At 48.1% G+C, this 26,299-nt stretch overlaps 1 protein-coding gene across 5 annotated transcripts in view; it reads right to left on the bottom strand.

Annotated features, from left to right (window-relative positions):
- Positions 1-26,299, bottom strand: part of LOC144762305 (exportin-5-like) — a 2,106,094-nt gene that overhangs the window by 1,587,588 nt on the left and 492,207 nt on the right. For all 5 annotated transcript variants that reach the window (XM_078647454.1, XM_078647456.1, XM_078647455.1 and 2 more), the window contains exon 10: positions 7,463-7,546. In XM_078647454.1, coding sequence (XP_078503580.1) covers positions 7,463-7,546 — 84 coding nt within the window. The remainder of the gene's footprint in view (positions 1-7,462; positions 7,547-26,299) is intronic.

Below are 26,299 nucleotides of genomic sequence, written 5' to 3'. Positions count from 1 at the left end.
TTGTCACTTTTTTAACATTAACAAAGGTACAGCCGCTACAGGTATAATGTGGGATGCATTTAAATGTACCTTAAGAGGCCTTATCAAAAGTAAAGTGGCTTATAGAAGAATGCAATATATAGAAGAAGTCACTTCTATAGAAAATAACATCTCGGCAGCTCAAACTGACATTGATAATACCGGCACTATAGACAATCACGGCTTGGCCGAAAAACTTGCGGTGTTGGATAGACTAAAGCACGCTTTATCGGCAACTCTGGAGAAACGTGTCCTGCAAAGATGGGAGGCAAGTAAGCTTTCACATTTTCAATATGGTGAAGGGGCAGGGAAACTACTTGCCTGGAAAATAAAATCTGACCGGGTTCGCAACAACATTTCCTCTATTTCATCTGCGAGGGGAACCTTCACTAGAGATGACGATATAAGAGCGGCCCTTAGAACTTTCTTTCAATCCATATATCAGGACGACCTAAATGTTACAGAGAACTACATTATGAACTGGCTGGGAGAAATCTCTTTACCATCTTTAACACCGGAACAGAGCCGCTCACTGGAAGATGAAATAACCACCACAGAGGTAGAGGAGGCAATAAAGAGATCAAAATCAGGTAAAGCTGCTGGGTCTGACGGACTGCCTGTTGAGCTATATAAAAAACTTATCACAGAGGTTTCTCCAGTTCTAGCTACCCTTTTCAATCAAATCCTAAGAGATGGCGAATTACCACCTAAATCCTGGGATAATGCCACTATAACCCTCATCTTGAAGCCTGGCAAACCATCCTCAGATTGCGGCTCATATCGGCCTATATCCATTTTAAACGCCGATTACAAAATCTTTGCCACCATATTGGCCAGTCGCCTGAGCCAGGTAGCACCTGTTATTATAGATCCGAACCAAAAAGGGTTTATAAAGGGCAGACAGCTAAGCGAGCTCACTTACGAACTATTAGGCTCTATAGACATAGCTATAAAAGAGGTCATCCCCTTGACTGTCCTTACGTTGGATGCTACCAAAGCCTTTGACAGGGTGAACTGGGTGTACCTGTCGGAGGCCTTGAGGAAGTTCAATGTGGGGGAAAGATTCCGCAGAACTATAGGTCTGTTATATCGTAGCCCATCTGCTTCACTCCTGATAAATGGTGGCTTGACTGAGCCATTCAATGTTACGAGAGGAACCAGACAGGGTTGTCCCCTGTCTCCCCTCCTTTTTGATATATATATCGAGCCATTTGCCCAAACTTTAAGAGATAATACACTCATAAATCCTTTTATTTTTGGTGGCTGGGTTAAAAAGGTGGCACTTTATGCGGATGACATTATGATTTTTACTACTAATGAAGACGAAGCCTACCCAGAGATAATTGACCTAGCCCTCAAATTTGGCAAAGTTTCAGGCTACGAGATTAATGCCGTAAAAACAGAGTCAATGTCCTGGAACATTAATAGAACTAACAACAACGGGACATCTAAAACCCAAATTCGCTACCTGGGGATAAACATAATTAAGGATATTAACTTGATTGCTTCTTTAAACTTCAATAAAACAGCTGCAGAATGCAGGAAACTGATGAGAGACTGGTTACACCTCCCGCTTACAGTTCTGGGTAGGGTTAATCTGGTGAAGATGAGTATTTTACCAAAGGTTTCTTTTTTGTTTAATTCAATTCCACTTTTTTTTTATCCAAAATTAATTTCAAAGCTACAGAGCGCGATTACTAGCTTTATTTGGAATAGTAAGAGTCCTAGAATTTCGTGGAAGAAAATCAGACGTCGAAGGGAGAAGGGAGGGTTGGCCGGTCCAGACCTTCAAATCTATGCATGGGCTTTTCAGCTCTCGCACACTCGCATGTTGCTTAAAACTCCTACATCAACAGGGATGGGCCTTCTCTTCTCTGCACTTTTGGAATGTGAAAGTATTGACCACAATGGTTTCATGTTTAAATTTGGAGACCCCAAATTTTTTAAGAAAATAAAATTGAAAGTTTTACAAGGTATTGCACATACTTGGTATAAAGTGAGGCAATCGACCAATATTGGCTACTACTCTGGCAAGGCTCCCATATGGAACTTGCCAGTTCCTCCTTCATGGACTACGGATGCACTTACTAATCCTTTAATAGAAGCCGGAATCCACAGCTGGGAAGATCTGTTTTTGGATGGCTCACTGCTTCCTTGGAACTATTTAATTAATAAAGTAGGCCCTAGTCTTTCGAGATTTAAATATATTCAGATCTCCAGCTGGTCACTGTCATATCAAGAGCTGCCAGCACGGATTAGTAAGTTCCCTATAGGTGGTTACAGCGACCTGGTAACACGTCTTCTAGACAGCCCAGTGGCAAAGAAAGAAATCTCTTGTTGGTATTACAAAATTATTGATGAAATTGATGCTAACTTTCATTTACCAACATCATTATGGGCTGAACTAATGCCAGGCTTGGATGTGGAGGAGATTTGGATGGCTTCTTGCCTAACACTCTGGGACCTTGTCAAACCTGCGTGGCTTCGAAGGAACCACCTTTTCACAATACATAGGGCATACTACTCCCCACAAAGGTTGACTAAGTTCTCATTAACGGGCCCAGTCTCATGTCCTAGATGTGGCTTAATCGCAGCATCCGACATCCATATGCTCTACGAGTGTCCAAACTTATCCGGTTACTGGCAAGCCATTAGCAATAATTTATCACAATCTTTGGAAGAACATATCTCTATAGACCTTGCCCTTGTCATTTTTGGTCTCAAAAATAAAGCTCGTAATGCAACAACCAACTTATTATTCTATGCCATTCTAGCGGCACGTAGGGAGATCTGTAGACACTGGAAGGATCCTCAACCACCGACAGTGTATGAATGGCAAACATCACTTCTTCGAATTTCCAAACTCGACTTAGCCAGAGTGGGAAATCCCAATAGTAGAGCTTTCTGGGGTATGCTCGGATAGTAATGTCTAACCTGTGTTTTTTTTTTCTTCTTTTTTTTCCCCAGGTCCAATGATTAATGCGTGCATTACTCATCCTTGCTACCACGGCCGAGAACCTTGGTGGTATGGGGGTCTCGATAACTCGGGTTCTATCTACTAAGGCACTGCCCTAAGTGAGTTAGGATTTGGCCCGTGTTCACTGCGCTGATGGGATCTGGTCTTCCTCCCTTAAGAATTCTCCCACCAGCAATAAGCTGAGACAGCACAAAACGCGACCATTTATCCTCTTTCTCTTCCTCTGTGGCGGTCTTTTGGTTTTGATAGATTGGAGCTATGCACGCAAATGAGGATATAAAAAAAAAAAAATAAATAAATAAGGTACGCTTTGTGTTATTTTGTAACTCTTTTTGATTCAAAACAAGCGTAGTCCACCGCTTTATGTCGTACAATTGGTTTGTCCCTTGTAGCAAAACCCCGACCTCATCTCCTCAGGATTGATTCAAGTTTAACTGGTGTCTTCTGTCAAGAAGCTATTAGAAGGTATGAGTTTCATCTTAATATACCAAATGGAGTATGTTAAAGGAGAATAGGAGCTTAAGTAGTGATAAAATTATTTTTGTTGTTTTAGATTGCTTCAATATGCTTTTACTAAGGAGCCCTGATGAAAGCCCGCAAAGAAATTAACCGTGGCCAGAAACGCGTCGGCATATTCTTATTTGATATAAAACAGTCAAACTGTTAAATCAGGACATCTATATTGAATTTATCTGTGAATGGTTTAGTTTCTTTGGTTGTACATAATAATTTTTTATAAACTTGTATAACCAAATGTGATTTTTTCACTACTCACATGACGTATTGTGCAATTTATGAATGTTTGTTATTGGAGTATTATTGATTTTGTCCATTGTAAATGTCTATATGTGATTAATGTGATTATACTTTGGTATTTTATGTAGACTTTGTTTATGTCTCTTTTGGAAATAAGAGAGTTTTCTATGTAAATTAAGAATTAATTAAAAAACAAATGGGTAAATAAACAGCACGTACCACTAAAAGTATATATAGTGGTCTTGTTTCATAAAATTGTTGGATTCTAGGTACCTTTTTCTTTATATAAATTGAACCATTGGCCCTACCTGTTTCCAGTCATTTGGGCCTAACCCCCCTTTTTTCATCCCTAATCAGGGGTGCAGCAGGGTTTCAAAGTGACACCCTGCCACCCTTGACTATTTTACAATTTTACCGAATCGGTAATTACCGATTCAGTAATTGACATTCATTACCGATTCGGTATTTTTTACGGAATTGTTTCCTACATACCATTTACCGATTCTGAAATACCGAATCGGTAAAATTCGGTATTTAAGAATCGGTAAATGGAACTTACCTACATCTGGCCCCTAGTTCCTAAGGCTACTCAGGGGCAACTGCTGACTGCTGGAAATGTTTCCCTCTAGGGTGAGTGGAACACCTTACTATCCTCTTCTCCTGCAGGCCCTGGTGACAAGCGAGGTGGAGTGGGCACCCCGGGGAGGCCCGCAGCCGACGTGGAGCCCAGGGGGTGCCTGCGGGACTCAGAATCCAGTTTCTGTGGAGAGCTGGTACTCGCAGTGCATGCTTCGGGCAATATTAACGACGGAGCTGCCTCTGTTGGCACCACTAAGTAAGGGTCACTAACTTTACGTTACTCTGATCCCAATGTTGTGTGATATTGTCCATGGAGGAATTGCGGGCAGCTCTATCCCTGGAGCACACCACGGAGGGCTGGCACCTGCGCCAGGAGACTAGATGTAGGCTAGTTTTTAGGGGCATCTCTGAGATGCCCTCTGTGTGAATTTTTGATTAAATCTCACACTCCCAGCACCATACACTCTTAATGGCAGCACTGCACTTACAGGAATGGACTGGGGCACTAAGGGTACAGGGCTCATGCACCTGTACCCTCACCACTGGTATAGTGCATCCAGCTAGAGGGGTGACTCATCTATGCCAGCGCAGTGGGTTGTAGACATGGCACAAAGGGATGTGTGCAATGTCGACTCTTCGCTTTGTTCTGCACCAAGACACGTGAAGAAGAAGAAGAAGCAGCAGCAGAAGAAGCAGCAGCAGCAGCAGCAGCAGCAGCAGCAGCAGCAGCAGCAGCAGCAGCAGCAGAAGAAGAAGAAGAAGAAGAAGAAGAAGAAGAAGAAGAAGAAGCAGCAGAAGCAGCAGCAGAAGCAGCAGCAGCAGCAGAAGAAGAAGAAGAAGAAGAAGAAGAAGAAGAAGAAGAAGAAGAAGAAGAAGAAGCAGAAGAAGAAGCAGAAGCAGCAGAAGCAGAAGCAGAAGCAGAAGCAGAAGCAGAAGAAGAAGAAGAAGAAGAAGAAGAAGAAGAAGAAGAAGAAGAAGAAGAAGAAGAAGAAGAAGAAGAAGAAGAAGAGGTGGGGGTGGGGGTGGGGGTGGGTGTGTGGGTGGGTGTGTGTGTGTGTGTGTAAAGGTACAGGGCCTCTAAGGGTTGCACAATAAGTGCTGCAGCCCTTCGAGGCCTTCCCTGGTCACAATGCCCTGGGTACCTGTGGTACCAGTTACCCTGGGCTGACCTGTGGCCAGAAATGCCAATTGGGTTTAGGCTTCAATGCAGTTTTAGGGAAGGAACATAGGCCCTAGGTACCTGGTTAGCAGGTACCCACGGCACACTCAGTCAAAGCAAATCAGCAAATCAGCAATTCAACAAAAAGTGGAGGCAACCATGCAGAAAGAGGGCACTTTCTCACTCTGGCAAAATGTCTTGAACAAATGAAAAGAGGGAAGAGTAACAGAACAGTAAGAATATCTTCAAGAGATCTGTAGAACTCTGGCAGATGGCACCGCTCCCCAGAAATAAGTGACTGATGCACCCCACACAGAATGTGCAATTCTTGCAGACCAAATCCTGTTGGCTTCTTCATATTGTTCCTGTTAAGCATTACTTTTTGCAAAAGCACCACAATATAATCTCTAATACTCGACAAACAGCCTCCACATACAATCATTCCTTAGCTGGTTGTAAATAAAGATCCAGAACTTAAGACCCAGAGGTTTAACTGCACTAATCACTAGGGGCCAGCTGTAGGTAATTTGTATTTACCGATTCATAAATACCGAATTTTTACCGATTCTGTATTTATGAATCGGTAAATATGAAGGTGGGAGATGTAGGTATTTTTAAATTTAGAAATACCGAATCGTTAATATTCAGTATTTTCCGATTCGGTAAATACCGAATCGGTATTTCCTATTGATTCCTATGGGCTGTGAAGCCCATAGGAATCAATGGGAAATACCGATTCGGTAAATACCGAATCGGTAAATACCGATTCCTGCCAGGGTGCAGGGGGTGTCACTTTGACACCCTCTAGCACCCCAAATACAGGCATGTGTGCCATGTGGCACACAGACATGCCCTAATGGCATGTCTGTCTGTCACATGGCATAGGTGTGCATGCACACATGTGCAAGCACACCTGGATTCGGTATTTTACCACCCAATTGGATTGGGTGGTAAAATACCGAATCTGTAAGGCCTTTGGGACTCAGAAGAGTCCCACCTACATCTGGAAGTTACCGAATCGGTAAAATTGGCCCCTACATGCCAATTCCTATATACCGGTCGGTAACGGGCGAAATCGGCTGTTACCGACCGGTATTTGGGCTCCTACATCTGGCCCCAAATCTTCCTGCACTTTCACTGTTTTTTCCTATGCCCACTATAATGCTGAGAATTTCAGAAAGACAAGGCCAATAGACCCTCAGAAAAACGTGCAATTGGAAGCAGTTTAGCTCTTTGATGCAACAAATTGCCATCCCTTGTTCCCAAAAGACTTTCACCCTACCCACCCCTCAACCCATATTGAAACATCAGGGATTTATGTACGAAATCAGTCAGATACTTTGTGTTCTAGCAAACTGTACAGCTATCCAGACATGAATACCTTCATGGACAAAACTATTTGGCTACCACATCGGGATGTGGACTCATTCAATTCAAGAACAGTGGCACCTTTTGACCTCCATTTTGACACTGCAAAGCCCTCTCAAATGAACAGCCTGGTCAAGAATGTCCATGGGAATTGTCAAAACCGGAGAATAATTTCTCCTCTATACACTTTAACCGCATTGATGCTGTGCATTTTCCCGCTGTACGCGGCAATTTCAAAATTACCGCGTTACATGACGAGCTCAGCTCGTCATGAGCGTACGGCAGGTTACGCTCATGACGAGCTGAGCTCGTCATCAGCCCCAAAGGGGTTAAGGACCACACTGATGAGGATAGTCAGTGATTATTGAGTAGTATAGTGATCCTAATTTAACAACCCATATATCTGTGCACTATCAGAAAGTTGAGAGCTCTTTCACACTAGCAATTCAACGTTCTCACAGTCCCAAAAATAAAGATATAAAAAACACGAACAGCTGTAAATGATGAAGAATTTAGAAGCAAAATAGAAGACTATATTGAATGTCTGCTAGCATGGTCATTAGAAGGCTAATAAATAGGTCCTTCAATATAAGGCTTGTGCATACCTTGCTGCTTTGCGTGGTGAAATCCAGTAAGCAATCCAGATATTTTCCAAAGTTAGGGGGTGGTTCCTCACAGCCTTCATTGTTCTGGAAATTGAGAGATTTAGCAAGCTAACAAGTTAACAAGATTTAACTTAAAGAGCTTCTAGTACAAGATAATTTCAGTGGCATTGACCAAAATATGTTGAGCGCAAGCTGTGAATAAAAAATTCTTTGCTTCTAAGCTCCATTTAGTGAAAACACTGATGTGACGTAATTCACAGTGCAAGTGTCAATCTACCCCTCTTGCCACAAGTGAACTGTAGCTCATTATATATATATATATATATATATATATACATACACATACACACACACACATACAAATGTATATATATATACACACACACACATACAAATATATATATATATATATATACACACATGCACATGCATACACATGTATATGTATGTTTAGATATACACACACATATATATCTTTATATAAATGAATATACACATATGTATCCACCCACAAAGAGTTAAAGAGCATTTGTGAAGTAATTAATTTCAATTTCCATCATAATCAATCATAAAAGACACATTAAAACGAATACAATATAATCTAAAAAGACATAAAATTTCATACAAGAATATTTTGTTAAAAGAGCATGTGATATAAAATCCCAAGGCTGTTAAAACAATGATTAGGTTTAAAAGGGAGAATTCAGGGTCAAAAGCTATTAATACATAATTACACAGGGCTTGGTTACAGTCTTCAATATTGGACTGAATGACGTGGAGGAAACTTGAGTACACTAATGCATAAACCGATAGATTGCATAATGCCTTGCAGATTTTTCCTTCTAAGGACCCGAGTCATTTCAGCCGAGGGTTCTTGTATGAAGGGCACACAAACAGGACATGCAATAGAGTCTCGTCCTCAGTTAAACAAGTGTCACATTTTATATCCTGGTCATCCCGCCACTTTTTAGTAAACAATTTTAGGGGGAGTGTCCCCACTCTGAATAGGTGGAAACGTTTTCTATCACCAGGATGTGTGATAATATCCCAACAGGCCTCCAGCTTATGCTCACACTTCTATTCAAGAAAGAGGCCTGTGAGGGAACCACTAGTAACCGAGGACAGCGACTTTACATAAACCGTGTCCCTATATATGGCTTGAAGATCTCTTTTAGATAGAAAGGAATTCCCCTCTGGGTCCTCCCACAGGTGAATGAGGCCATTTCAGATACCAATGCATTAATCTTTTGTAGCCAGGAAATTGTGTTTGATTTATCTGCTTCCCTAATGGACTTAACAGCTTTTGCATAAGGTGCTAGCTCTGGGGTTGTCCAAAGTCTTTGCCAATAGGCAAGTGGTTTAAAACCCGAAGGCCCCTCAAAGGATATACATCCTAGATCTAAAAGTAGGGGCCTCAGAGGAGAGGATTGAGGAAGGCCGGTCAATACCCTCAGGAATTTGTTCTGGGCTAAGACTAATGGTACTAAGTTTTCGAACCCCCAAATTTCCGCCCCGTAACTTATTGAGCCTCTAACCTTCCCTTAGATAGAGCCGGTCCAACTGGTTTGGTTTGGGACAACCGGAATTCTTTTAGGAGGGCCCCTGCAAGTTGATTATGCCTTAAGACTAATATTTCTAACTGTGGCTTCCAGTTCAAGCATTTGCCCAAAGTAACACCCAGGTATGCAAAGGAGTCAGTTTGATCCAGGGGCACATTGTTCATTTCCACTCTAGCTTTCACTACTCTGTGTTTATGCAAGACCATGAACTTTGTCTTATCGACGTTAACTACTAAATCATGGTCATTGTAGAACAAAGTGAATCGATCAAGGGCGCGTTGCAGACCTGATTGCGTCTTCGACAGAATTAAGGTGTCGTCTGCAAACATTAATAGAGGAACCCTGGATCCAGCAAGAGTAGGTGCGTCCGTGGAATATTCATAGTAGTATGAGATAACATTATTTATGAACAATGAAAAGAGGGTAGGGGCCAGAACACACCCCTGCCTTACTCCCTTGTTCACAGGAAAGCGGACTGTTCGCTCACCCTGCTGACCCCATCGTACTTGGGCAGATGTAGACTCATGTAGATTTACAATAAAAGATAAGATCTCAGCAGTCATCCCCGCTTCCCTAAGAACCTCCCACATCTTATGGCCGGGGACTAAATCAAATGCAAATTTAAGATCTACGAATGCTGTATAGTGTACCCCCTGCTAAGACCACTGTGTTCCAATATATCATCATAAATCTAAAAACTTGGTCGATAGTGCTAACATGGGAACGAAATCCTGCTTGATAGGTGTATTTCGTTCTCATCTATCCAACTATTTACCCTACTTAGCACTAATCTCGCCACAATTTTTTGAAGGGAGTCTATGAGGCTTATGAGCCTATAATTAGATAGACTGGCGCAATACCCCTTTTTATAAATGCGGATGATTTCTGCCACGCGCCAGGATTCCGGAATGGATGCACCTCTTGCCAAACCATTAGCAAAGAAGAGGATATATTTCAATTAGTTCTCCCGATCTGATTTAAATATATCCGCTGGGATACAATCCGGTCCAGGAGCCCTACCTGCTGCCACACCATCGAGGGCTCTCTCGATTTCCGCTGGTGTAAAGGAAAGGACTGAGTCCGTCACAGCACAGGGCTGGTACATAGTACTATCCTCGGGCGATGAAAATTGGGACTTGTAATGTGCGACCCAAACTTCTGGTGGAACTTTCTTAACTGGAGCCGGGCCAGCACTACCACTGCCCCATTTAATTAAGTGCCAGAACCAACACCAGTTTTTCCCCATTACTTGCCACTAGAAGGTCCCTCCATCTATTTTCATTGTAAGCCTTCTTTACACTGAGTTGTGTAGCCTTCTAGTCTGCCCTTAGTTCCCTTACCTCCTGTGCTGATCCCACCCCAATGGCTTGGGACAAGTGTCTGAAAGCTATCCTACATTCTCCGTCATACCATTTTGCAGCTTTTTGAAAGGGGGTTACATTGGATCTTTTTATATTTTTAGTAAAATAGCTTTTCAGCTTAGCAAACAGGGACTCGTGGGTCTCTATAAGAGTTGTAAGGCTAGCCTCGCTGGAATCAGGATAGGGCTACAAGGGACTCTTCAAAAGTAGACCTTATCTGTGCCATGGTGCCCTCATCTTCAGAGACACGTGTCCATTTTAATCTTCGACAGTCGTGAGACATAACAACGTCTGCCGTGACAGTCTCCGGGCCGCCCCTCAGCAATAAATGACCCTTTACCTCTAATGTCAACGACAGTGGATCATGATCGCTCTCTGGTCTGGTTAATACTTCCATGTCCTTAAGCCTTGATCAAAGTTAATTAGGAAGTAGTCAATCCTAGTACTTCTTCTCCCATTATCAAAAGTGGGGTTGCCTTTGACATCAGATTTGGATCTCCCGTTAACCGCCCTGAGCCGACTCTCCAGTGTCAAACTTTTTAATTGCAGTACTGCCTCCGTCCATTTATTAATTGGGGGGAGCGTTAACGATGGAATGCCCGAGGTCGCATCCTCGTCGCTAGTAAGACTGGCGTCTTCTGGGTCAAGCGGCTCAAACGTGCAATTAAAATCCCCCGCAATGACCCAGTTATGTTTCCCTTTCAGTGACTTGATAAAATAATCTAGACTAGAGATGGTCGGTGAGGCTTTCCCGCCGGCCAAACCTCTTGCGTATAAAATATAAAATCAGGGACATGTTCAAAATGTATTTTAAAAACCTGTATATCTGGATTGTCAATCCCCAGTTCGGCTACCTGGAAGCCCACCTGCTGTCTTACCCAAACAGTTAAACCGCCCGAGGGGCGCCCCTTGGGGGTCGCAATGGCCGATTTGCTGAAGGACAAATATCCTGGTAGGAAAATAGTACTCACGGACCAGGTCTCCTGGAAGGCAATAATGTCATAAAGCTCAATAAGAGTAGACCAATCAGAAGAAGTTGTCTTCGATGATAAACCAGCAATGTTCCACGATAGCAAACTTAATGTGCAGGGAGCAATACCTACACCCCGATCTAACAGCATCAGGGCCTCCGGATGCTCAGACCTCCCAGTTGTAACCAGCGGAGGAGTTGAAACAATCACATTAGAAGCGGCAGGTAGGTTAAATGTGACCTCTGTCACAGATAGAACTACAGGAGTCAGTCAATGGCACGCATCTAAACCAGACAGGGGAGCAAATCTATTAGTGGGGTTAAAATCGATGAGACTACCTATAGGTTTTTCTGGTGCGAATCTGCTCCCGCCCTCTAATGGAGGAAAATAATGGGGTCTATAAAAGAAACCTAAAGGCAAGAGGGAGATGTTCCCGGAATGGTGCCATTGATTTCTACTCCCTAAGTGACACAATAAAAATCTAACATGGGTATTATTAAAGTTGGGCAGCGTGTGAGAGCACGCTCAGATACCAGCAGGCTCACCGAACAGCGGATGACAAGGCACTAGAGGCGGCAGCCGCATGGGAAGGCCTTGCGCGACAGCGCAACCCCAGATAGGGAGAGCACTCCCAGCGACAACAATGCGGCCCCTGACCACATGCAGGATACAAACACCACTTAGACATTTATCGATTCCTGACTACACTCATGAAGGCAGGCTAACAGCGGGCTCAGGCGTAGGGGGCGCGACCTATGGGGAGGTGGGTGGGGAGGGATGGAGTTTCAAGTTATATAGATGTGGGGGGGGGGGGATTGAGAGGGGAGAAAAATAAAAGCAGACAAGGAACTCCCAGGCGCTCCGGCCCCACCTGTCACTGAGTCACTGCGATTTGAGGAACGTTGTACAACGCCGCCCGACCTCCGGGTTGTGGGCTTAAAGGCTGTGTTAAATGGGTAACGAGGGTTGCGGGGAGCTGACAACAGGGAGAAGATGAATAACTGCTTGCACCCTGTATTTCATAAGTCTGCAATAAAAACTGTTTAAAAAAAATGGGTATTATTAAAGTTGGCACCCTTCCTTTGTGGAATGTCCAACCCAAGATGCCCGTCTTGCCATAATCATTTGGTTACAAATATCCCATCCCTGAACCCCATCTACCTTCGGTTGAGCACTAAGCCAGTGCATTGTTTTAGCCATCAACTGCTCAGTGGATTGTATCTGCCCCTCCTGTAGAATCAGTACATTCTTAAGGACCACCACAAGAGGAGCGGCGGCCGGTGGGAGGTGTAATACTCTAGGACCACTTGCACCTGTGCTGCGGCTATGGTTGGAGGGCCCATAAGCGGGGTTGCCTGATTTCCAGTCCCAACATTAGATAGGTGTTGGATAAAATTATTGGGAGACCTTCCCCGGGGATTACTACCCTCCCCCCTTGGAGTACTCCGAATGAGCTGGGCAAATTCACCCGACGTGTTCCCTAGCTCACCCTCAAGACCACCCAGTGGGACCAGGTCATCCTTAGAGACAGTACCCACCCCACCATTCCTAGCAAACGATACAGGAGGTAAATTGGATAAAGGGGAATGGCGAGGGGCGTGGCCAGGCGCCAACGACAATGGCCGCCTGAGACCCGGGCTCCGCCGGGGCCGACACTGTCCCTACGATATCCGGCATTTATCCTCACCGCCCTGTGGTGGAGTGCTCCCGATTGGCGGCCCTTTCTGTCTTCGCGGCGGCTGGGGTGGTGCCGCCTGGAGTCCTGAGGCCGGGCGCCGACGGACCTGAGGCCCCGGCTTGGGGCCTGGTCGCGAGGCCCGCGCACTGGAGCGCCGATCGGCCTGGGGGCCTGTTGCTTGAGCGGCAAATAGGCTGAGGTTCACCGGACCATCGAGGGGGCCCTGAATCCAGTGGAGGGGGGGGACAAACGGACCCCCCGCCAGGAGCGGCGATGACCAGGGCAGTGACGCAGCGGCGCCATTTTGCAGCGATTCCTCAAAGGCTGGGCCTGACAGAGCGGAGCAGTGAAGCGCGCACCGGGGGCCCGAAGGTCAGTGCGGCGCCCCTGGTGCGGGAGTGGGCCCACGGCACCTGTGGAGGGCCGCATTACAGCCTCGACAAATTAAGTGGCCCCGCAGTGGAACCCCGGGGGACCTGGGTCCCCGTACAGCAGAGTCCTGGGCTGCAGGCCCCGGGCATATACATCTTCGGCAGGAAGAGAGGAGGGGTGAACTTGGCGGGGTGCTGGAGCATACCGGGTCAGGAACTCGGGGCCGGACAGTCGTGAGAGGACGGAGAAGTGTGACTTGACCTAACCCACACTGGCAGCCTTGTTGCTGTGCCACGGGGGCCGAACCGCGAGGAGCAGGGCTACTGCTGTAGTGGGCTGTGCTGGTGGCGGATGCGGTGAGGCGACCCAGAACGTAGTGGACGGCGGCTGGAGAGGCTGGGCCTGGCAGAGGTGACCACACAGCCACAGGCTCGAGTAAGTCCGGCTCGTGAGGCCCTCCGGGCTGAGGGAGAGGGCAGACCCGGCGGGGTGAGGACGATCACGCTAGTGCCCCACACGGCCCTCGGGCGGTCCTTCAGCTGAGTGCGGTCAACCAAGTGGGACACAGGAGAGACGACTCTTTTACCATGAGGCCTAAAGGGGGAGCCAACACCCAGACCAATAAGCTGGACCAATATGCTGTGCCGCTGAGCCAAGGTCAGCCAGGTGTGGCGGTTGAGGACAGGCGGGCCAAAAGGAGCCATCCCTTACTTCCATAATGGCTGCCATCCAGACTCTGGGCACTAACCTAGAGACAAAAATGGATAAGATCTCCATTGAAGTCAATCTACTAAGAACAGACCTGGGTAAAACCACGGAGAGATCTAAAGCAAACGCGACGGACGTCAAAGCGCTGCAAGCGGCGGAGAAGCGACTTGAAGGTCGTATCAACGACCTTGTGCACCAGCACCGCCAAATGGCCCTCCGGCTCGAGGATCAGGAAGGGAAAGCCGGAGAAGCAACATTCGCGTGATGGGTGTGCCGGAGGAAACGGAGGGGCACAACGTGGAACTTTTCCTAGAGGACCTGATCCTTCAGCACCTGTGGCCGAAAAGGCTGTCCAAGATCTTCACAGTCGAGCGGGTTCATCGTGCTCCGTTCCCCAGGCCCAAGCCGGGCTGCCACTCAGCACAATCATTGCAAAAATATTGAACTACAGAGACCGCGATGCCATCCTACAGGCGGCAAGGCAGCAGGGTGATCTACAGTATGAAGGAGACACAATCCGGTTTTTTCCTGACTTCACATTGCATGTCCAGCAGGAAAGACATTCCTTTCTGGGAGTTAAGGCGACGCTCCGAGAGAGAGGCATAAAATATATGATGTTCTTTACGGCCAAGCTGAAGGTCATCGCGGGGGGTAAGTCCCTGTTCTTCACATCGCCAGCGGAGGTCCGAAACTGGCTTGATACAGCAGCTCCGGCCGACCGGGCACAGCAAGAACACGGCTCATGGAGGGAGAACCGGGCTGAGTCCCCTGGGTCCGCGGCGGATAGATCGGTGGGAGACACACGGAGCCAGCGTTCATGGCGTTCAAGATCGGCCCGCGAGTCGGCCGTACGCTGAGGACTAGAACTATGAGACTTGACCCTGCTGAACTGTAATGTATAATACGCATGTGTTGTTTTCAAAACCTATTTTGTTTAGGAGCGGTCTGTATATTCGCCCGGTGGCCTGGCGGCTTCGTTGCCTTGCTGGGGGTGCTCCGAGACTAAAGGGACCTTACTGATGTGGGGCAGTGCCGGCGTGACGGCTGGAGTTTGGGTCGGTGCACGATTCCCTGAAGTAGTTTCCTCGGGAGGGGGCGGTTTCCTCACTCCCGGGTCGGGGTTGGGCGAAAGGCGCTCTGCTAATTGGGGCAGTGGGTAGTTTGAATCCTACAGAGCAGGGAGCAGGGTGGGGGTGGTGCGGTGGGGGGGGGGAGATGAGTCCAGCTGGGCTAGGTTGGGGAGCTGAGGGTTGGTTACAAGGGTCTGATGGGGTGGGAGATGGGGCTGGAGGGGGGAGGAAGAGGTGGGGAGTTGGGGAGTTGGTCTTTTGGTCGCACTTGGTAGGATTAGAGGAGGTTGTGTGGCGTGCAGGGGTCCCAGGGTCGGAACTGAATGTGACTTTCGACAATGGCTAAGAAATGGGACAAAAACCTCGAACTGCTGAGCTGGAATGTAAACGGGCTGGGGGACAAACTAAAACGCACCATGGTACTTCAATTCATCAAGCGACACATGCCCGATGTCGTGATGCTACAAGAAAACCACTAGCTAGGAAACATCTGCCACGCCTTAAATAGGTGTGGATACTCTTTGGACAGTCCACTCAGGCTTCACCACGGGGTCCCGGGGGGTGGGTATCCTTCTCCGCCGTGGCTTTCCCTTCCTACATGACCACACTGACACGGATCCACAGGGTCGCTTTGCCACAGTCTCGGGGAGGTGGGAGGGGCGCAGGCTTACACTGGTCTCTGAATATATCCCACCGGGTCTCCAAACACAGGCCTACACAGACCTTGGTACACTTCTCCTTTCTCTCCCTGACGGGCAGTTGTTTATAGGGGGGGACTTTAACGCGGTAGTCTCCGGTACATTGGACAGGCATCCGTCATGGGACATGCCAAAGTTGCTTGGGGACTTTCTCGAGACATTTGGCTTCACAGACGTCTGGCGTTTGGCCCATCCCGTAGACACACAGTACACTTTCTTTTAGGGGCCACACCACTCTTTCTCCCGCCTGGACTACATCCTCACTCCTTTACATCGTGACACAGAAGTCCGTACTGCAACACACCTGGCACGAGGTATCTCCGATCACTCGGTTATGGCCCACCTGGACGTCGGGAATGGGCGTGAGGGATGCGTGGCACCCATCAATGCTTGGCATCTCCGTAGTGAAGACCTCCATAAGGCACTCACCCTCTCGATAGCAAACTACTTCAACAGTAACAACGGCACTGTGGACTCAGCGGTTACACTATGGGAAGCCTTTAAGGCGGTCCTCAGAGGGGAGGCCCTCTCTGCGATTGCTGGCCGCCGTAAAGAAAGGGAGGTGCAGCTGGCTATGATTGAGGCTGACCTTGGGTCTCTGGAGCAGATAGCGCGAAGGGAGGACACGCCGGGGGCGCGCCATCGGCTGTCCCTGAAAACCGCTGAGTACCAGGCACTGGTTACAGAGGCAGCAAAGAAGTTGGCTACCACCAGGGAGGGTAGAATCTATGACCAAGGAGATAAGGCGGGCAAGCTCCTGGCCTGGCTCGATAAGAAGCACCAAGCTAGTAAAGTGGTAGCCGAGATTCATACAGCGGATGGCACCATACTTACGGAACCCCACGACATAGTCGCAGAATTTGCCCATCATTACAAGACAGTGTACAAACGGGGGTCTGATCGTCCAGAGGAGGACTCGGTGGCACTCCTGACGGACATCAAGATGTCGGCCCTCTCTGACGCAGAACGCGACCTCTTGGAGGCGCCACTCACCACGACAGAGGTGGAGCGCGCTATCGGGGATCTCAGTCCCGGCAAGGCGCTCGGGCCTAACGGCCTTCCGATTGAGCTCTACGGGATCAGCCCTTATCTTAAAAGAATGTTCGATGAAAGTAAGTCCAAAGGGATGCTGCCTCGCGACCAAGGATTGGCCACGATCGTGGCAATTCCTAAAGAGGGGAAGCCCAGGGAGTCGTGTGCTTCGTATAGGCCTATCTCCCTGCTAAATACTGAACCAAAGATATTAGCAAAAATCCTGGCAAATAGACTCAAGCCGGTCCTCACCACACTGGTCCACCCAGATCAATCTGGATTCATGCCCCACCGCAACACGGCACTGAATCTCCGCCGACTCAACGGTGTGTTGGGGAGGGTTCGTACATTGCTCAAGGACGCGGCTGTGGTATCTCTCGATGCCGCGATGGCCTTCGATACCCTCGAATGGCCGTATTTGATGGCAGTTCTCCATAAACTGGGGTTTGGCCCCAGTTTCATTTCTTGGGTGCAGCTCCTCTATGTTGACACACTCGCCCAGGTAGTCGTGAATAACAAGGTCTCGGAGGCTTTCTCCCTTGAGAGAGGAACTCGCCAGGGATGCCCTCTCTCGCCCCTCCTATTTGCTCTTGCCCTTGAGCCATTGGCCGCCTGGATCAGACAGGATGTATTCCTAAAAGGGCTTCGATGGGCGGATGGTTGGGAGGACAAGATCTCGTTGTACGGGTATGGTATGGACAGGTGGCTCTTGCCGGGGGGGAATTACGAAGCAGCACTCTATTCCAGGACTGCCAGACATGCACTTACAGGGCCGACCCTTCACTCGGTACAATTGTGGCACGCTGTCCAACGCAACATGGGCTGGCACAACACTCTCACTATGGCCACCCCGCTCTGGGTCTCTGAACGACTAGGCTTACTGGGCCGCACCAAGGGGTTCCGGAACTGGGACCTCATTGGTATCTCTCAGGTAAAGGACCTATGGGACGCTAAAGGGGTAAAATCCTTCGCATACTTACAAAACACATTTGAACTAGCGACCACGGAGTACTTTAGGTATCTGCAAGTCCGTAACTCACTTCAAAAAAAGATTCCACATGGCACTATGCCCCTTCCGGCCTCCCCCCCTGGAGGTTAGGCTACTAGACGGTCATATACAGGAACACGCAATCTCACTCACATACAAGAAGCTTATCAATAACCTACCTGACCTACTTCTGGGCTTGAAGGGGAGGTGGGAGGCGGATGGTCTGGAAATCGACGAGGAGGAGTGGAGGTGTGCGCTAGCCTCCCCAAAAGAGGTGGCCATCTCGTCCAGATTAAGGCTCATCCAACTTAAAATACTACACAGGGCATACATTTCCAGCACTAGGCTAAAGAGGATGGGTAGGAGCGAGGATGATGGGTGTCGGAGGGGATGCAGAATGGTGGGCTCCTTCTTCCACATGATATGGGAATGTCCGATACTACAGTCATATTGGGCAAAAGTGGTCCGGTGTATGCAGGGTGTATATGGGGAGGAACTGCGTCCAGAGGCGAAACGTTGCATATTGAACATATGGGAGTCAACAGATCTTTCGGCGAGAGGGAAGCTTTGGGTGACGCTTGGCCAGATGGTGGCTAAGCGCAACATTGCAAGACATTGGGGAGCAGTTGCACCTCCAAGACTTACCGAGTGGAAACAGGACATGGATTGGTGAATGCTCCAAGAGAGGACAGTGTACATGGCCCGGGGATGCCCCAAAAAATGGGGGGCGGTATGGGATAAATGGAACGAATACAGAGGTGACATCTCTGACCCGCCCCAGCCTCGCAGCTCGTTACTTGAGGCAGGAACCTGAGAGAGATGATGAACAGCGATGCAAATGCCATGTAAATGATGTAATGTTGTATTCCCTGAGTGAACCACTGTGCGCCATGTAAATCTAGAGTGCGACTCTGTAGTCCACTGTTTTTGGTTTTCCTACTTCAAAAAAAAGATTTTCAAAAAGGTGGAATGGCGGGAAGAGATTTAGGGTTAACAGGGTCACACAAGACGTTTGATTGAATTTCAGATGGCCAAATAATTTTACCCAAATGGTACAAAGTTTAGATGCAAGAAGCGTTTCATAGTTGGTTAGTCGTTCCTCGATCAAAGCCAGTCTGTCGAGGATCGGGGATAAAGATGACGAGAACAGAGCCCCAACTTTAACCAACAGGACTTCATTGGTATCAGACAGGGGAGCACCCAATAAATCCACATTTGAAGCAATAGAAGTAGAGGTTACGGGCACAGGCTCTGAAGACAATGGGGATACTGTTCCACCATACTCGTTAGTTTTTTGCAGTTTAACATTTTTCTGCCTTTGAGGTCCCCCTTCCCTCTTCCTCTTTACGGCCGGCTCCGGGGTTGGGGCTATGGATGAAGTAATGGGTTTGGGCACCGACCTTGTGGCAATGCGTGGAAGAATACCACAAGGTGCACCCTCTTGGGCCATCTCCGCAGGTAGGGGGGTGATCGGAACCTCCATGATTGTTGAAATTTCCAGAGGTGCCGGTGAGGACTGGCTGGCGCCTCTTGCTAGATCAGGGGAGTCCGTGGTTAGGACCAGGGGGCATTCAGGAGAGCGTGCAGCCGCCAAGCCACCTATCCATGAACGTTTGGTCTGCAGGTGATCGAAGGAGAGTCTTCGCTCTGTCCATGCAATCTCATGGGCTAAGACAGAGCTGGCTCTGATTAAGAATTGATCCAAAGTCCCAACGACGCTTCCCCCGGTCAGCGCCGATCTGCCTTTTCCCTCAAGTGTTGACATTTTGGCAGGGGACAAAAAGAAGGTAAAAAGTTCAAGGTACAAGGATCTCAGGTAATTTATAATGTAAATGTAAGAAGGAAGAGGGAACAACTAACCTGGATGGCCGCGGTTTTTAGACAGGGGGCCCAGCCCGGCCTCTTCTGTTCTCTAACAGGTTCAAACGGGCCCGCTCTTGGCCCGCGCGCCATGCGGTGGCCCTGTCGCCCTTTTCAGCACCTCCTGGCGCGATGATGCGGTGCGGAGTGTCGCAAAGGATGGCGGGGATTGTAGTCCACAGGCGGGGCGAGGCAAGATGCAGTGACGGCGTCCCAGCAGGTAAGTGGCGGCTCCAGAAGGCTAATGCCGGGTGAAAATCACGGGTGATCAGTAGAGAACAACACTCGTAACCAAGAGCGGACGCTACAGCGGGCTTTTGATAGGTTTCCATTTTCTTTTCTTCTTGTTTGCCTCTGTTTTGTGTTTCTTTTTGTATATCTCTTTCGCCCCAACTCGCTTCTCCTCTGCTCTTCGCTCCCCTTCTTTATTCCCCCTCAGTGCTGTCTTGTTTTGGTCTCTTCTTTATTTTTTTTTATTTTTTTGGAGGAGTTGGGTATTACCGGCCCTGTAGGTTTAGGTGCGTGATCACACTTATTGCTGGCACAGTCTTCAGCTCTCACAGCTCTCCCGCTGCCAACCTGCCAGCATCGTTTGCGCCGCGTCTGCAGCAGGCCTTACGAGCGGAGACCGCGGCTTCCGGCACGTCCACCCAGCGCCAGCGGCCCAAGCATAGGCCCCCTGCCAGCCCGCACAGCAGCAGAGAACTGTCACTCAGTCTAGAGGGCTGCGTCGCACTCCTCACCTCCAGCCCAGCAATCGGGCGGTGCAGGGTTGGGGAACTCGACTCACCGCAGACAGCAGGAGGCCCCCGCCAGGCAGCGGCCCAGCAGCGCCCCTCGGCCACGACTCTCCACAACGCGAGCCCCCCGCAGCGGCCTCTGCTCTAGAAGCACCTCACCCGATCTCCTTCAGCGCCAGCAGCTCCGGGAGCGCGGCAGTCGGAGGCGACCAAAAGAAGCTCCCGCTTCTCACAGCGACTCAGCCACAGGTAAACGCTATCCGTACAGGTAATTTTAGGCTAAATTTGTGAAGTAATAGTTACAAAATAAAAGTTTGAATATGTATGGTTACATAATAATGTTGTGATTTAATGTGTGGATACTTATTTGTAGAAGTAAGAAGTGTCAAATCATAAGCATATACGAGTTATGGTTTACATTGCTGTTGTGCAAGTTATGGATTACAGAGTTAACACTAACTAGTCAACTTCAGTGGTGCTTATGTTATGTTCTGTAACCATCACTTCCCTCTAACTGAAGTTCTTAAAGTTGATAGCTGTAACGAAAGTTTAAATATAGCATTTTTTAGTGAACGTCTGTATTTCCTGATGACATACTATATCTAACTTCTCTGACTTTATTCCCATCCCTCTTGCGCCCGGCAAGAGGCTGGGGTTGGCTGCAGGTCTTGGATTATGGCCAGGCCCTACACCCAACCAGCTGAGGCGTGTATACACTATGAGTGATGAATGCCTTTTTCTCCTCCTCTCTCTCTCCATCCTCCTCTATGCTTCTGTCTTCAGGTACAGTCACAAACTGGAATCCGGCACTGGCCTGGTCCATCTCCCACTCTCACACCTCCTCTCTTCTCAGTTCTTCTTTAACTTAGCAAACAGAACACGACATCTTCATCCGTTCTCTTGTACAAAATCCATTGATCAACTAAGGCTCCCTCTTTTCTCCACAACTATGATAAAAAGTGTGTTGAATGATTAAACAGTCTCAACCACCAGCTCGCCCACATGACATCGGATAACATCTGGGGGGGGTCCCTATGGTTTACCAATTCCGCTAGTGACAAATAGATTTTCAGCTTTGTCCTCATTAAAAGACTGTGACTGACTAAAGGCAACTACATACCGTAATGATTTGTCATCACCCACCGAAAATCAGCATATGGGGGGAGGTCCACCAGATCAGATCTGTCAGGAGGAACGTGACTGTATGTAACAAGGGCCCAAAGACACCCTGCCTGTGGCTTCATCTAGTCTAACGTCTTATAACATAATATCTTGGAACATAGCTGGGTTGGCAGGGAAGGTTGAAGATCCAAAATGGGTAGAGTTTATAAGGGCCTTTCCGGTGATTTGTCTGCAAGAGACCTGGATGGTGGAAAGTGACACACTTTTAGAGGGTTACAAAACCCTATTTGTGCCGGCAGAACCGTCACGTAGCGGTAGAGCTAAAGGGGGTATGGTAATTTATATCGATATGGCCTTAAATTGTGTTGCCAAATTAATAACTTCTGACAACACTAACATCCAAGCTATTACCCTAAAAAGAGGGAATGCAATGGTGCTCCTGATTAATTTCTACAATGCTGTAAATGCCAGAGGTGAATTCAGGATTAATGAACTGGGCAACTTCATCAGATTAAATTGCGCTAGGGATTTCCACCGGCTTTTGATTATGGGGGACTTCAAAGTGCATCCATGCGGGAATCCAATGCATACAGCTATGGGAGTACTGGGATGCCATAGGATGGAGGGACTTCATTTTGAGCATTCAGGCAGGGGAGACATGCTGAACCATCTACTTAATGAATTTTACTTGGTTTCAGCCATGTCAGTGGTGGACATTTGTAGTCACCAGTTTGTCCCAACATTTAAAGGTCGCTCTGGGGGGTCTTTTATTGACCCCATCCTGTTCTCTAATGGCCTTCAGTCCACTATGTCGGGTTTCAAAATTGAAGAAAGTATATATAGTGACCATAATCCAGTCTGTATCTTCTTTGATGGTAATCTTTTAAAACTACGGGAAAAGCTGTTAACCCGAGGAGTACTGAAAAGCACAGATGGAAGGCGCCGACTTAAATGTTCGAATGTGAACTCTGACCAATTATATGATAGGATCCACAAAACTTGTGACCCAGAATTAACATTGTGTGTGTCTCCCAAATCCTTCCCACCTGAATGAATATGCTACTTACCAGTATGCATCTGTTCTTGGCATGTAGGGCTGCTAACATTCATATCTTAGCATTAGATCGCCGCCTAGTGTTGGGTCCGGATGATCGCACATTGTTGTCCTGGAAGAGTCTTCGAAGTATCCTGAGATAGGTGGCTCCTCCCCTGGACTACAGTGCGCATGGGCATCGGCTCCATCCCCAGATTGTTTTTCGCCATTGTGGCAGAAGATGGAGTGAAATGTGTAAAGGATGTCCATGCTAAAGACTTAATACAATAGTATATCTGCAGCTGCGACAGGCACCGGGGAGGAGGGTGGGCGATATGAATGTTAGCAGCCCTACATGCCAAGAACAGATGCATACTGGTAAGTAGCATATTCAGTTCGAGGCATGTGGGCTGCTAAATTCATATCTTAGCATAGAATACATAGCAGTCCCTCCATCAGCGGCGGTTGCCCGTGCCAGCTGCAGAAACCTGAAAAAGTGTTTTGAGAACAGCCTGTCCTACAGCAGCTTGCTGCTTGGAATGTACATCAACACAGTAGTGTTTTGTAAAGGTATGTGGTGTAACCCACGTGGCTGCTCTGCAAATGTCCTCTAAAGGGATGTTTCCTAGGAAAGCCATGGATGCCCCCAATTTGCGTGTGGAGTGCGCCCTTGGGGGTATCGTTAAAGTGCGCTTGGCCTTTTGATAACATATTTGGATGCACTTAACAATCCACCTGGCTATTCCCGCTTTGGAAATAGGGTTGCCTTTGTGTTGTGGTGAGAAGGCAACAAAAAGCTGTTTTGTTTTCCTAAAGTGTTGTGTCCTGTCTATGTAGTACATCAACGCCCTCCGTACATCTAAGGTATGGAGCATTCTTTCCGCCACCGTTTGTGGGTTTTGGAAGAATGCTGGCAAGTCAATAGTTTGGTTGAGATGAAACTGTGACACCACCTTCGGAAGGAATTTGGGGTTAGTACGTAGCACTACCCTATTTGGATGAATCTGAATGAATGGCTCTTGGATTGTGAGCGCTTGTAGCTCACTAACACGCCTCAATGACGTAATAGCAATTAGGAAAGCTACTTTCCACGTCAGGAACTGGAGTTCACACGAGTGCAGTGGCTCAAATGGTGGTCCCATCAGTCTGGTGAGGACCACATTGAGGTTCCACACCGGAGCTGGCGGTGTTCTTGGGGGAATGACTCGTTTCAGACCTTCAAGGAAAGCTTTAATGGCAGGCACTCTGAAGAGAGAGAGATGCTGCCTGTTCTGAAGATAAGCCGCTATGGCGGATAGATGTATCCGAATGGAAGTGTACGCAAGATTGCACTTGTAAAGGTGTAACAGATAGCAAATGATGTTAGGGATAGATGCATCGAGCGGGTTGATGTCATTGGCTGTACAGTAAATGACGAAACGCTTCCATTTTGCAGCATAGCATGCTCTGGTAGTTGGCCTCCTTGCCTCCTTGATGATGTTCATACATTCTGGAGGTAGGTTAAGGTAGCCAAACTCTAGGACTTCAGGAGCCAGATCGCCAGGTTGAGCTGTTGCGGATCTGGATGCTGAATTTCTCCATGGTTCTGCGTCAAAAGTCTGGGCGTGAGGCGCAGTCTTTGATGCGGCACCACTGATAGTTCGAGGAACGTGGTGTACCAGGCCTGGCGCGCCCACGTTGGAGCAACCAGGATGAGAGTCATCGAGTGTTGCCTTAGTTTTCTCGCCACCAGTGGTATCAGAGGTGTTGGCGGAAAAGCGTACGCAAATTTGCCTGACCAGTTCATCCATATCGCATTGCCTTGCGACTGTGGGTGAGGAAACCTGGCGGCAAAGTGTTGGCATTTTGCGTTTTCTTTTGTTGCAAACAGGTCTATCTCCGGATGACCCCACTGCTGGAAGTACGGGTGGAGTACAGATGGGTGTAACTCCCACTCGTGCATTTGATGGCTGTATCTGCTGAGCAGATCCGCCATCTGATTGTCCTTTCCCGGGAGGTGTTCTGCCATGAGGAAGATGTTCCTCTGAATGGCCCACCGCCACATGCCCTGAGCCAGATGAGACAGCTGCGGCGAGTGGGTGCCCCCCTGCTTCTGAATGTAGTACATCGCGGTCATGTTGTCCGTCCGGACTAACACTACCTTGTTGCACAGATGTACAATGAAGGACTTGAGAGCCATGAAGATTGCCATCAGTTCTAGATAGTTGATGTGCATCTTCTGTTGCTGCTTTGTCCATAGTCCCTGCACTGTGTAATCGAGCACATGAGCTCCCCATCCCTGGAGAGATGCGTCCGTTGTCAGGATAATCTGTGGCACTGGCTCGTGGAACAGTCGGCCCTTGCAAAGGTTGTGTGGAGTCCACCAATGCAGAGAGTCGTATGCCCGACTGGTAACCAACACTAGGTCTGTCAATTGACCCCGAGCCTGTGTCCACTGATTTGCTAAGCACTCCTGGAGCGGGCGCATATGTAACCGTGCGTGAGGGACTATGAAGATGCAGGAGGCCATCATGCCTATCAACTGCATGAACACTCTCGCTGGAAGTGAGTGTTGTGGTCTGAACTTCTGGATTAGAGACAGCATGCTGTCTATCCTGACTTGGTTTGGCTGAGCCATGGCCGTCAGGGTATTGATCGTCGCACCTAGAAACTGCCGGACTTGTGCCGGTTGAAGATGCGACTTCGGGTAGTTCAATGAGAAACCTAGATTGTGAAGGAGGTGAATGGTAGTTGACATGTCTGCGGCGCACTGTTGCTCCGACTTGGCTTGAACGAGCCAGTCGTCCAGGTAGGGGTAGACATGGATGTTCTGCTTCCTGAGGTGCGCCGCTACTGTCGCCAGACACTTGGTAAACACCCTCGGGGCTGTAGTGACTCCGAAGGGTAGGACCTTGAATTGGTAATGCTTGCCTTGGATAGTGAACCTGAGGTATTTCCTGTGGGACGGGTGTAGTGGAATGTGGAAATAAGCATCCTTGAGATCTAAGGTTGCTAAGTAGTCCCCTTGGTTTAACAAGGGAAGAATCTGTTGCAGTGTAAGCATATGGAAATGTTCTGACAGTATATACAGGTTGAGGGGACGTAGATCCAGAATGGGTCTGAGAGATCCGTCCTTCTTTGGAATAAGGAAGTACAGGGAATATACCCCCGTGCCTTCCTCTCCCACTGGCACGAGCTCGATTGCGCCTTTTTGCAGCATCGCCACTACTTCCTGCTGCAATAAGTGCAAATGCTCTGCGGACATAGGCCTTTGCCTTGGTGGAATGTTGGGTGGAGTGGATTTTAGCTCTAGACAATAACCGTACTGTACTAGTTGCCGCACCCACCTGTCTGTGGTGATCTTTCTCCAGACGGGCAGGAACTGCTGCAGTCTTCCCCCGACAGGTGTCAAGTGGTCGGGGGGCAGTGACAGAGAGTCACTGTTTTGTCGGGGTGGAGGAGCGGGAGTTGTTATTCCCTCTGCCGCGTCCCCTGGTGCTGTTTCCTCGGTAACCCCCTTTGTTTTGTTTGGTGTACGAGGACTGTGCTCCACCTCTCGCGAATTGAGACTGTTGACCCATCTATCCTCTGGTGACTCCACGCGCACCTGAGCGACGAAAAGTGTTGCCACGAAACTGTTGTGACTGGAGTGCCCCCATCGACTTA

Source organism: Lissotriton helveticus, chromosome 6, assembly GCF_964261635.1.
Source record: "Lissotriton helveticus chromosome 6, aLisHel1.1, whole genome shotgun sequence".
Lineage (NCBI taxonomy): Eukaryota > Metazoa > Chordata > Amphibia > Caudata > Salamandridae > Lissotriton > Lissotriton helveticus.
This window is presented reverse-complemented; position numbering and strand designations above follow the sequence as displayed.